This window comes from Hyalella azteca, unplaced genomic scaffold (genome assembly GCF_000764305.2).
Source record: "Hyalella azteca isolate HAZT.00-mixed unplaced genomic scaffold, Hazt_2.0.2 contig6279, whole genome shotgun sequence".
NCBI classification, from domain to species: Eukaryota; Metazoa; Arthropoda; class Malacostraca; order Amphipoda; family Hyalellidae; genus Hyalella; species Hyalella azteca.
In genome coordinates, this window is record NW_025936443.1 from 63,825 (window position 1) to 77,101 (window position 13,277).

Below are 13,277 nucleotides of genomic sequence, written 5' to 3' on the forward strand. Positions count from 1 at the left end.
TTTTTGCATGCAAAGTTTTTATTAGTATATTTCTCAAAATTTCCGTAAACAGTAGCTCACTTTCTGTAAGATATAAACTGTGCGAGACTAATCCAAACGTAATCCAATTTTTCCTAAAAAGTGGTGTTCAAGTTCAAGTACAAACCATCCATGCTACAAAAGACTTCAGGGTAACATTTGACTAAGAATATGCGTATTTCACGGCCTAAATCAAGTCTTCCTTGCAGACGAACGAATATTGAGATTTCTTTTGCCATAGATTACAGATTATGTAAATAACTATATAAAACGTCGCTTAAATTAGAGATACTAAAACATTCTGAATGAAATTATGCGCCAGGCATGAAATGATGCCTTTAAAAATTGAGACGTTAGTGAAATTAAGCCGTATTCAGTATTTCGTAATTTTTAAAACAGGGTTGATGGAGTTATGAATGCCTCACATGTCGCTCAAAATTAAATTCTCGAAAAACGCTTTCGATCGAAAAGGCTTTCAGACATCCAACCGCCTACCAAAGCCTATGTTACGCGGTAAATTTAATAAGAGATGAAGATACTTATAGAATTAATATCTTATGACATGCCTTAAAACTCTCCAGAAATTTCAACAGTCATTTAAAGTCTCACAAACACTCAACATTGATGGCATTAACAGACAAGCAAATATCATCGCTCTAGTATATGCATATGATATGCATCCGTGATCTGGATAATTACAACGACAAATAATCTTCTTAATACTAATGAATTACATTCATTTATATTCATAAATAAAATCTAATTTTCCAGTCCCACATTACAATGAAAAGTTGCAAATAATATTTGAACAAATCAATGAAAGCCCATGATAGTTTGGTATAAATTTGAACGTCTGCAAGTTGATAAGTATGTGTGTCAAAAAACGTATGTATTACAAAATTTGTTTTTAAAACTCACACTAGTTAAAGTAACTAAAACTGCCCAAAAACTAGAATAAGGTTGATTTTCTAGCGTTAAAAATGTGTAAGCTGAAAATAGAGGTTGCAATAGTCGATAGTCAGTCAATATAGAGGTTAAGATCTCTATCATTTTCATTTGAGATCTCTATTTTCATATCAAATAAAAATGAAAATTAAAAATTATTCCTGAAAACTTAAATTTTCATATTTTTGTCAGCGTTAATTCCTTTTAATTATAGTTATTCAAAGGCAGTGGCTATTGTCGATGGCGAGTATTGACTATATATATCTGCATTAGGCGAATGGCTTTGCATTAAGAAAACTTTTATATGCTTTTAAGTGTCGTTGTCGCATATTTTATTTGACTAAACAGTAATTTATCTCAAATCATAAATAAATACGGACATAGCATATAACAGCAATAATTTAAAACTTTATTCGCAGCCAATCAAAACTGAAACAATGCATGGAAATTTTGTGGTCCAAGAATGAATATTTTTTCACTTCTCAGAGGACAAATTTTCATGGAACAATTCTTATACAGGGTGCGGCGCGGGAACTTACTTATTTGAATTGCGCGCCACGTGGCGGCCATTAGTCCTAGGAAGGTGGCGCCATGCGCAATATGGTGCGCGGGCTATGAAGTTTTTCGTCCACTCAGTTCAGTTGCGACCATGCAGTGGTCGAGAGAGGAGCAGTAATTTGTAATTCAAAAAGCTAGTCATAATTTGAAAAGGTCATTGAGACAAATCTAATTATGTATAACACAAGACTTTACCATGGGCGCTTTGCCCCGTGACACGCGTGGGCCCGTTGCCCCCACTAGGTATCATTTCAATTTATATCGTTTTATTTTAAAAGCTAATAGTCTAAACTTGGTCTCAAAATTATCCCTATAAATATTACTTTGAAAAAATAATTCAAAGTAATTTCAAAATCTTCATCTATAGTAATGGAAAAAAACTTTATTTAGCGGCAAAAAAATTATTATCTGGACTAAAACAGTTATTCGCAAAGAACTTAATAACGCAAACACTTAGCAAAACGTAAATCCGTACACTTCATCCCAGTGAAACTGCCGACCGGCGGTAGAGAACACGGACCAATATCTGCCATACTTAGCGAGAAACCCGCTATGGGCCCATGACCCGCAGTGGGCTCGCTGCCCCATGTTACCCTATGTGTGTCAAAAAACGTATACGTATTATATAATTTGTTTTTAAAGCTCACACTCGTCAAAATGACTAAAACTGGCCAAAAATTAGAATAAGGTTGATTTTCTAGAGTTACAAAATATGTAAACGGACAATAGAGGTTGCAATAGTCAATAGTCAGTTAATAGAGGCTAAGATCCCAATTGTTTAGAGTTTAAGATCTCTATCATTTTCATTTAAGATCTCTATTTTAATATCAAATAAATGAAAATTAAAAATTATTTCTGAAAACTTGAATATTCATATTTTTTCAGTGTTATTTCCTTTTAATTATAGTTATTCAAAGGCAGTGGCCATTGTCGATGGCGAGTATTGACTATATACGTTATATCTGCATTAGGCGAAAGCTTTAAGAAAATTTGTATATAATTTTAATTGTCGCTGTCGCATATTTTATTTGACTAAAATTAGTCGTATGTAAAAACACAGTAATTTATCTTCAATCATAAATGAATACGGACATAGCATATACAGTAACAGCAATAATGTAAAACTTTATTTGCAGCCGATCGAAACTGAAACTATGCATGGAAATTTTGTGGTCCAGGAATAAATATTTCCTCACTTCTCAGAGGACAAATTTTCATGGAACAATTCTTATATATCAGAGTAAATCAGAATAGATACATTTCATTGGCTTCGGAAAATCTGTTGTGTAAAAATTTATATTTCACACATATTATCAAGATTCAACTATTATTATCAAATCCTTAAACGCGTAGAGATACAGAACATTCTGTATAGATATTATGTTCTCTGATATGCATGGAGTTTAAGAGATATGTTTAAATTTTAATTAATATTTATACGAATTTCGTCTTATGCCAACATTGCCAAAATGCCCGGAACCTACTTCATCCCAAGCAATTAACATTAAACGCAAAATTTTTTTGACTTCTTAAGTCTAACTATTTTACGATAAGGTGAATTCTCTATTCTACGGTAACAGTTCTTCCTCCTCCTTACATCCTAGAAGTGTCAAAATATGGCAGTAAATCATTGTGTTATTCCTCTCGCCTTCAAACCTTTCTATACAAGCCAACGCTCAAACATTTATACGCATTTGTTCTATTCCTAAAATACAATAAATAGGAAGATAAACATTACATAAAAAATATAGGCAAAATGTTCATGGTGAATTGGCAAATATCTCTTCAATGCTTCGCTCGATATATATGATCACCTTTTTTAGTAATCGAAGAGGTTCAGTTGCATGTGACTTGCATTTTATTTTTTTTTTTCAATGCAATCTGACATGAATTCGCTAACTCGGTTTCATTTTTTGGGTTTCAACCCACTGCATATTTCAACATACTTTTTCATGTCTTATTGTGAGTCACTCCACTTTCTGGCTGAACCTGGATTCAAATTTAAAAATTTTAGAAAAAATTTGAATTCCTAGATTGATACCATAAGAAGAATTTCAAGCTACTAATTAGGGTTCACTAACAAAGAAAACGTTGAAGAGTTCAACGTTATGAAAACCAAACCTACGCACCCATAAATGCGATGTTTGGTTGATAATTTTTCACGCGAGTGCTTGTTTATATCAAATCAATTTATAGATTAAATAGAGAGACCAATGTTCACTTGTGTTTGCATTTTAAACCCGATGAAAAACCCAGCGAAACATTGAGTAAATCTCAGTCTTATTGTCAAAAATTAACAAATTTCAAGTCAGATGTTATTTGTCGTGCGGTCTACTCGACGGGTCTGATCTTGAGCACTAAGGTCTTCAGAGAATAGTTGTGGGGCGGTGGTCTACTCGACGGGTCTGATCTTAAGCACTAAGGTCTTCAGAGGATAGTTGTGGGGTGGTTGGTCTACTCGACGGGTCTGATCTTAAGCACTAAACGGGTCTGATCTTGAGCACTAAGGTCTTCAGAGGATAGTTTGAGTCCTTCCAGTGCCACCATGTCACCCCCTTCTCGGCGCCGTGGTAGCGGCCGCGGCGGTACTGTCCCGTAGGCTGCGTGCACGAACAGCGCCCCCACCACCAACCTCCCCCGCCGCGGCCACGGGCGCAACTGCCCCCTGTATAAAAAACTTTGTAATTAGAAATAAAATCCTACATATTTATTAATACGCATTGCCATAGGACACGTGAATTTTTTTATTTATAGTTTTTAATTATCTTAAAACAACAGCAGTCATACGAGTAGCGCAGCCAAGCTCGTCTCAAAGTTCGTTCGCAGTTTTTAAGTCGTGGCCAACGCTGTACGATTGGGACGATTTAGAATTTATAAAAATTGTCTGCAAGGCCGAATTCTGCGAACTTCGAATCAAACAGAATTGACAAAACAACGAGAATTTACACAACAACAATAGATTAGACTTAAAAGCAAAGTGAACGAAAGTTAGTGAGTTACTTTCAACAATAAATTCAGAGTAGATTTGGAAGCGTAAGCACTTAAAGAAATAAGGGATGCTTTGTATCAAATGGGCTGCATTTCTCGACCTAATGGGGCCATCCTAACGCAGTTTGGCCTAACAAATTGCGTATCAGTACTACGTTTTCACTCTGTTATTTATGAGGGTACGAAAATGGATCAATATTTGGAAAAATGATCCATTCATTTTGTGAATGGGGTGGAATGACTCACAGCTTTCTTGGTCGTTATCGCGGTCGACGGTTGAGAACATCTGCAGGTGAGAGTGCCGCATGCTGTCACCCGCCGTGCCGGTGTAGCCGGACACCCGCAGCCGGTAGCGCTCGTCTGGTCCTGCAACCCTGCACACAGGAAAATTAATTGGTTATATTGTCCAAATGATGATACGTTTTCTACAATGAGATGTTCTTTTTCCGGTATAAAACGGGTCTGGATGACCCGTACCGGGCAAAAATTGTATCGCTATTTGTGCAGAGTATTACTAATTTCCTGGAGTTTACGGTACCTTCAGAAATTAACTTGACGCGGTTACTCGAATTCTTTAGTAACGTGGTATATATAGTTCACATTTTATGGCGAATGATTTTCATCATAGAAACATCCGGAATAAACTCTACAAGATTTCACAACAAATTTATCCGTGAAAATTTCGACGAAGTGATGCTAAATTTTCTAACGAATAGAATCAATAGATTATTCCAGTCTCATGAGTGAGCAAATATACTTTTTTTCATTGTATTAAAAAGTAATTTAATTTAAAATTCTGAACATTTNGTTGAAAATATCTTCTCAAAAGACCAGTTTTTAGGCCTGTTTACAAGTCACGACAAGTACTAGAATCGGCAATATGCAAAAAGATGCCTATTTCTTCAATGCCGGAGATGCTACGCTATGCTATACTATGCTATGCTATGATATGCTTTGCTTTGCTATGCTATGCTATGCTATGCTATGCTATGCTATGCTATGCTATGCTGTGCTATGAATGGGGTGGAAATGGGGCGAATGGGGTGTGCTATATAAAATGCGATTCTTTCTTAACGGGAATTTTCAATATTTTGTTATTTCTTACTGTAAATAGGGACAATTTAGAAGAGATACGTATGTCGGTATGTGTTTTATTTTAGGTGCGGTTATGTCATTCGGATTGATGTTATGAAGTACCTAAGCATGAGTTAAATTACTAAGGGACAAGGTGCGATTACTTTAGACTACTTTACTTTACTTTACTTTCGACTACTTTATTACTATAGACTACTTACACGTGAGCGACGCGATTCTATATATATTATGCTCTCTCTTTGACAATTATTATGTTTGATATTCTTCATGACGATGAATGAGTGCTTCCTAATCAGAAAAATATACGATCTGTGAAATGTGCAACGATTAGTTCAGACTTACGAACTTATGTCATAGGGACTAACTGATGCGAGTCCTTTTAACTTTATTATCATCATTAATCCTACTATAAAATAATTATCATCAAATCTTGCTATAACATAATTATAATTTAGTCCTGCTACAGCATAATTGTCTTCTAGTCCTGGGGCCATACTTTCAAAACTCGCTAAGTGAACGGAAGTACATATACGCTCTATTTTCTTGTCTATATATGATTGGTGAATTTTGCTTGAAAAGCCGTCACTGATTGGCTGATGAACTTACGATCTCTTAACTTTTTTTGAAAGTACAGGCCCTGATATATCATTATTATCATCATTATTATGGTACCCAATGACTCACGAGAAAAAATTGTACGCCGCCCAGGCATGCCGACCCTCCCAATCCTCGAGGTCGGCGCGCAGTGAATACGACCGCTCACGCGTCAGGAAGTGCAGCGGCTCCAGTCCTGCTCAGTCACATTATAATAAACATCATGTACATTTAAGACAAACAGCACTACGCTATAAAATACCATAAAAACTAAAACTTTCACTAATATGCTAACTAACTGCTACCATCCACAAACGTATAGGGTGAAATTGCCAATCGTAGGGTAAATTGGTATGAATAATGGCTTTAACCTAGTTAATCCAGTCATTTTCGTGCGACGTTCAATACTTCTCGGACCTCTTTTATCTATTTAATTAAAAATCACACTCTTCTAACATTTTGATCGCCTATCGCTGGCAAGTAAGATGTTATGATTAAAAAAAATACATTTAAATTATTGACTACTAATTAATACCGACAAAATTCTAACCCAAAATCATTTCGTGTCTCACGCAAGATATTAATTAATGCTACCAAAAGACAGATACAAATGCTCAAACTTTATGGTTCAAAGAATACCGAATTATAAGAGGTATAAAAAGTTTATTATTATATAATAATCAGTATAATAGGTTTATAAGTGATATAGCTGCATGCGTTTGAACGGCTTAATATTCAAGACCGCTCATTGGCAGGGCGTTGCTATCTGTCGGAATTTCCATACACTCATTTTTATGTGTATGGAAATTCTCATGTAGTCGCTCACAGTCCATACACTCATGTAGTCGCACGCTCATGGCATAAAGCAAATGATCTGTGACAGACGCTTACATTTCTTAATTATTAATAAATAAACATAATGATTAAAATTAATTTAAAATGAAATAAAATAAATTTCTTTATTATTAATGAAATACAATCGTATTCATTCTCTTTCGGAGTGGTATGTTTGAAAATAGTTAGTGTTAGTTTAGTGTTCGCTTGCGGCTAGCATTAAATGAGTTTCAATTTACCAGAATACAAAATAAGACAAATTTTCTTGGTTCATAATAAAGTATATAATTTATATCTGTTTTCGAGAAGGTCAAACGTGTTCTTCGTTTTCAGTTAGAATACAACAAACTAAATCGTCGTGATCAACAGGATTTACTGACATAGCGTTGAAAGGATAAGCGTGATGAGAATAAATTCGTGAATATATTCATATGTACTCGTATGAGTTTTTGAAGCTCATTATTTCGTAATCAATACTCGTAATCTATACTCCTTTTCAATATAAAATATAATCGTAATGTTAAGAATAAAATTCAGACGCAACAATTGAGAATCCAGTAAGAAATACAGTATCAATTGCTCCAACTCTATAATATTATTTGAATTTAAATTAACTGTTAGTTTATGATTGATATTCAGACTCACCAACTAATCCAGTATCCAGTTATACAGCATCAAATGCTCTACCTCTTTAGTACTTTCTGAATTTCAAATTTTGTTACTTTATGATTGATATTCAGACTCACCAATCCAATATTCGCGGCTGGGCTCACCGAAACCCAATTCGTAGTCGGTCCAGGTTCTGTTGAAGCTGATGTGTCGCGGCACCTTCTTCCTGGAGATGATGACAGTCCAGCCGCCCCCCTGCGTCGTTTGGTCGCACATTACCTCCCGTGACAAGAGTCCCGTCGGTTGGATCCTGTACACTCCGCTCTCGACAAAACCAAGATCGAAGACGTCTTGGCAGTCACGAGGCATGGGAGGATATTCGAGATAAGTTTCAGGATCCTCCTGGCAATCCTCAGGCTTTGAAGGGAAAAGGGAATCTAGCCCTGCACGGATCCTGTCAAAGCCTGTTGTTTGCTGGTCATGCTTTGCCTGGTGCCGTCCTTTTGCTCTTGGTTTCTCTCGGCCTGCGTACGGCGCGCCCGCTCGAGATCGGTCTCGGTCGCGACCTCGATATCCCCGCTGTCGTCCGTAGACGCGATCTCTATCATGACCGCCTCGAAAATAAGGGTCAGGAGCCATTGTGGTCTCGTTGCTAAAAATGATACCGAAAGTTTCGAGCGTCTCTTGAGTTTCAAGGGGATTTTTTGTGCATCCTGGAAGAAATCGGTCCGAGGAAGATGGCTCTTGATGGTCAATTTCTTCGTCCTCGAAAGGCTCGTCGTAGCTGGCGGTGGGCAAGAGGGACTCCGGAGTGCTGTAGTGTGGACGCTGGAGGCTGTCCACAAGCATTTGTTGTTCGCGCACAACTGTAGCCAAGTTGTTGTTAACTTGGTAGAGCTTCTTGCGCATGGCGTGCATGTAGCACACAAAAGTGTCGTTGGCCGCCTGTATGCCTCTGATAACTATGTTATTTTTCTGTAGAACTTCTTCCCTGGCATCATAGACGCTATTGCGCACTGCATATAATTCTGCTTTTTGAGATCTAAGTTCATTTCGAATCTCATCGCCCTGCTCTGTAATTTTTCTGAAGCCTCTTTTCATTCTCCGTTCAATTTCACGGACATCTCGGGACAGCGGAGGGTCCTCTACCGGCTCTCTGTCTCTCTGCTCTTCCGTTCTCGGCCTGACGTGATGATCAACGTCTCTGTCTGCGTATCCGTCTCTGTTGAGCCGCACCACCTCTTCTCGCAGTTCTCTGATCTCATAATTAATCTCATACTGCAGAGCATTAAAAAGATCCTGTGTCTCTCTGCGCGTTTCTCCCAATTCGCGGCGAATTTCTCGCAGCAGCAACGCCAAGCTTTCGAAACTGGCCGGAACTTGTCGGTTCTTATGAGCGGTGTTGTAACTATCAAAAGCAGCAGTCAAAACTGCCATGAAATGGAACACGAAGATAACTTTGAAAATCATCTTATTTCTACGCTTATGGAATGCCAGAAGCTTCAATTAAACTCATCGCCTCTCAATCCAGCCACTTTTCTTAAACATCGGCAAAAAGTAAATCAAGCGACATCTCAGTTCTCTAAACACAGCCTCCAAGGCTCGCCTCTAACCTCCTTTCGAGATTTGGAGGTCATTGCATTGCCAAGATCAATGCGGGGGCGGAAGGAGCCTCAACAATAGACCGAAAATTTTCTTTTTAACAGTAGCGCCTTTCTTATTTAAGCACTACAATAATTATCTTTGGGATCTCAAAGGAAGTTTAAATTTCTGTATGAATCACGGCAGTGAGTTACGAGTAAGTTACGATTGTCCTAGAAGCCGAGGCGTGAGAGTCGCGATGGTCGCAGCAACGCGGCTGTGGTCACACGCGTCGCCGCAGGACTGCTGCCCAAAGCTGCCTGGACCGACAGATCTGCTCCCTCGCCCGTCCTCTCTTTTCCCTCTCGCCTCAGTGTGATGTCCGAGCCTCTTCCCTCGCCTCATTCTGGACCGACAGATCTGCTCCCTCGCCCGTCCTCTCTTTTCCCTCTCGCCTCAGTGTGATGTCCGAGCCTCTTCCCTCGCCTCATTGTGATGCTCGGGCCTCTTCCCTCACCTCATTGTGATGTCCGGTCCTCTTCCCTCGCCTCATTGTGATGCCCGGGCCTCTTCCCTCGACTCACTGTGATGTCCGAGCCTATTCCTTTGCATCATTGTGATGCCCGGTCCTCTTCCTTCGCCTAATTATGATGCCCGGTCTTCTTCATTCGTCTAATTGTGATGCCTGGTCCTCTTTTTTCGCCTAATTGTGATGCCTGCGCCTCTTCCTACGCATCGTACGCATGTCTATTCACAATGAAATCGCTGTACAACATCACTATGTCTTTCGGAAATAGAAAATTGCAATTGAACTTCCAAACCTTTCTAAATCTAATGCATAATCTAATATATTTATCTCTCATACTACAATTTTCGCTCAATTTATTTGTTCTCTCATATGATATACAAATTTTCTTCTACACTTTTCCCTCTTTTTACAATCTAGCCAACAATTTCTCCTATTAAAAAATACTCATTCTGGAATTAGTTTGTAAAATAACTATTTTAATGCTCGTTCATGAGCGTCCCCTTGCATTTGCGGTGCCAATCTTCTGACGATCGCACAAGAAAAAAGTAAGAGGGATAGTTTGAAAGAAAATCTTTAATAACAACATGGGCATAGAGATACGAAGTTGCATGACAATAGTGTAATTTCAAGGAACAATGCAGTTACACTTTTTAATAGAGAAAATGCCATTTCATCACACTTGCCCATATTGAAATGGTTATAAATGGCATGATCTGCTGCCATCTGATTAATGAGATCTACGCGTAATACGACAGGGTCGCTGCCCAAGTTGTCGTACCTTTCGATCATAGAACAAAATTTGTGTCTCATTGTTCATGTACGGTTAATATTTATATAAATATTTGCCGTTATTTTCTTCGAGCTCTCATAATTAAAGGTTGTGATGATTAATTATCTTATGAGTCACTGTTAGCTTCGAAAATTTCTTGGCGTTTCATTTATTTTCCTAGAATAATACGTAGAATAATAATACGTATACGAAGTCTTGTAGTTGCATCACAAATAATGTACTGGGAATTTGCTAAAACTGCATTTTCATTTCGAGGCTTTGCTGGCTTGCACACTGAATAATAATGTGTCTTTATTTAATTCGCGGCATCATAAATTAATTTCACCGTATTAATTAAATTTATAATATTTTAATGGCATACTTTATACTCTGAATAAGTTGTTTTCGGATAAGAAACGTTTTTGAACAAAAGACCTGCAATTAGAATATTCCAGTCGTCAGTTTACTAGTCCAGCCAGGTACAGAACGTCGGATTCAACGCCAGAACCAAGGTTTGAAGTCAAAGTCAGGTCGTGGGTTAAGTTAACCTTTGAGGAGAGAGAAGCCTCTGATGCGAAGCCTTCGTTCTTGCACGCATCGTCCGATGGCTGCGAGAAACAACAAAAATATTTAAAAATATAATTAATAAATATAATTAATAAATCAATATAATGTTTTAACTGATGTTTTATTCAATATAATGTTTTGTTTTAATCTAGAGCTGAATTATGAGTGTTTAATACAGAGTTTTTCAAATACTGATTCATTTGCGTAATTCTGATGGATACATTAACCTTCCTTTAGCTCCGGTAGAACGACTAAACTCTTGAAATTAATTTAAAAAGTCACATAATATAACGTGACAGAACGTCTGACATCAAGTAATTTAAGTTATAATATGCTTCCTAATTCTTAACTTTATATATTTGAAGATGAAAAAATATACAAAAAAATTTACGAACAAAAAATGAAATTTCAAAACCGATAACCCCAATATTATAACCGAAAAACTAAAAAACACCGGAAAAGCGGAATTATATCAACGGAAATCTCTGCATAAATACCGTTGAAGAGATACTGCTTGCAGACGTCGGTGTTGCCGTAAGCAGACAACCCCTGAGGGTGGAAGAGGTACGGACACTCGCGCTGGTCCTTGAGGCAGGTCAGCCCCAGGCCACACTGCCCGTAGGCGCTGTACGGCCCACCACACTCCTCACCCAGAGACTGAGGCAGGTTAGTGGTTAGCTAGGCAGGTACTCATGGAATATGTTGTACTGGGTGTAGTAGTAGTATAAGTTGTACTGGGTGAAATAGTAGTATTTGGTGTATTGGGTGTAGTAGTAGTATATGTTGTATTGGGAGTAATAGTAGTAAATATTGTATTGGGTGTGGTAGTAGTGGCATATGTTGTACTGGGTGTAGTAGTATATGTTGTATTGGGTGTAGTAGTAGTATATGCTATATTGGGTGTAGTAGTGGTATATGTTGTATTGGGTGTAGTAGTAGTGGTATATGTTGTACGAAGTGTATTAGTAGAATATGTTGTATTGGGTGCAGTAGTAGTATATGTTTATTGGGTGTAGTAGTAGTAGTATATGTTGTACTAGGTGTAGTAGTAGAAGTATATGTTGTATTGGGTGTAGTAGTAGTGGTATATGTTGTCTTGAGTCTAAAAGTAGAATATATTTCATTGGGTCTATAAGTAGAATATGTCGTGGTAGGTGTAGATGTTTCAAGGCGTCAATGATATACATTATATTGGGTACAGAAATTTTCCGGCACATGCGGAATGAGTTGTGTTGAGGATAGAAATTTTAAGGCATTTCTTAAAGATGTTGTATTGGTTATTGAAATTAAATATGTTGCATTGACCATTGAAGTTATCTATGATGTATTGGGTATAAAAGTTTCTAAGCACTAGTGAAATGTATTGAAATGATTATTGAAGTTGAATAGGTTGTATTTATTACCTCTACAAGAATTTCGGCAAAAATCAGCCATTATCCAAAATGAATTAAATTTACGGGGACTAAACTTGTCCAAGATATCAAACGGTATCTTAAATTAATAAAAGTTGCATGATCACTCGTGTCCCAATGATGACTCACTTTTGTCCCAATGATGACCCACCTTTGTCCCAAAGATGACTCACTTTTGCGCAGACCTCGCAGCAGCCGCACGCGTCCCACGTGATGCCCCCGGGGCATGACCCCAGCGGGGGGCACTGGCCCTGGTTGCACCCCCCACACACCCCCTCCTCTGCACCTGTCTCTTATACACATCTAGATGTGTATAAGAGACAGGTTGGAATATGAGCCGTCATGTTGGAATATGAGCCGTCATGTTGGAATATGAGCCGTCATGTCTGGACGCAGGAATATAAATGCAATTGTTTCAGTTCCACTTCATCGTGCCATCATAAAATTTATTTTAGGATGATTGCGAGCCTAATTTTAGCTAAAGATGGTTCCGTAAACAATTTCGAAATAACTTCAAAGTGACCAAAGCGAGAGAATGTAATTATTTAAAGTTAAATCAACATTATTTAATACAATATAATTTCAAGATGGCGGCTCACCCCTGAGCGGCCGCGGAGGTGGCCAGGAGGGCGGCGCAGAGCAGCGCTGAGCAGCGATGTGTCATGACGTGTACTGGAATGTATTAATTTATTAATGCATGTGTTGGTGCAGCGTGTTGATACATGCAGTGCTGGTGCAGCGTGTTGATATACGCAGTGCTGGTGCAGCGTGTTGATCA

General features: G+C 38.0%; 2 protein-coding genes across 2 annotated transcripts; both read right to left on the bottom strand.

The window, feature by feature from the left end:
- Positions 1 to 4,001: 4,001 nt before the first annotated feature.
- On the bottom strand, positions 4,002 to 9,508 carry LOC108664678. Its single transcript, XM_018151343.2, has 4 exons — positions 7,779 to 9,508; positions 6,289 to 6,394; positions 4,756 to 4,883; positions 4,002 to 4,186 (listed from the first exon to the last, which is right to left on the bottom strand). The coding sequence occupies exons 1-4, from the start codon at positions 9,109 to 9,111 to the stop codon at positions 4,002 to 4,004; spliced, it is 1,752 nt and encodes a 583-aa protein (XP_018006832.1). The 5' UTR covers positions 9,112 to 9,508.
- An 844-nt stretch (positions 9,509 to 10,352) lies between these two features.
- On the bottom strand, positions 10,353 to 12,843 carry LOC108664679 (insulin-like growth factor-binding protein 7). The gene is made up of 4 exons (XM_047880792.1): positions 12,822 to 12,843; positions 12,673 to 12,785; positions 11,585 to 11,744; positions 10,353 to 11,128 (listed from the first exon to the last, which is right to left on the bottom strand). Exons 1-4 carry the CDS (start codon positions 12,841 to 12,843, stop codon positions 11,064 to 11,066), a joined length of 360 nt encoding a protein of 119 aa, XP_047736748.1. The 3' UTR covers positions 10,353 to 11,063.
- Between the last annotated feature and the right edge of the window lie 434 nt (positions 12,844 to 13,277).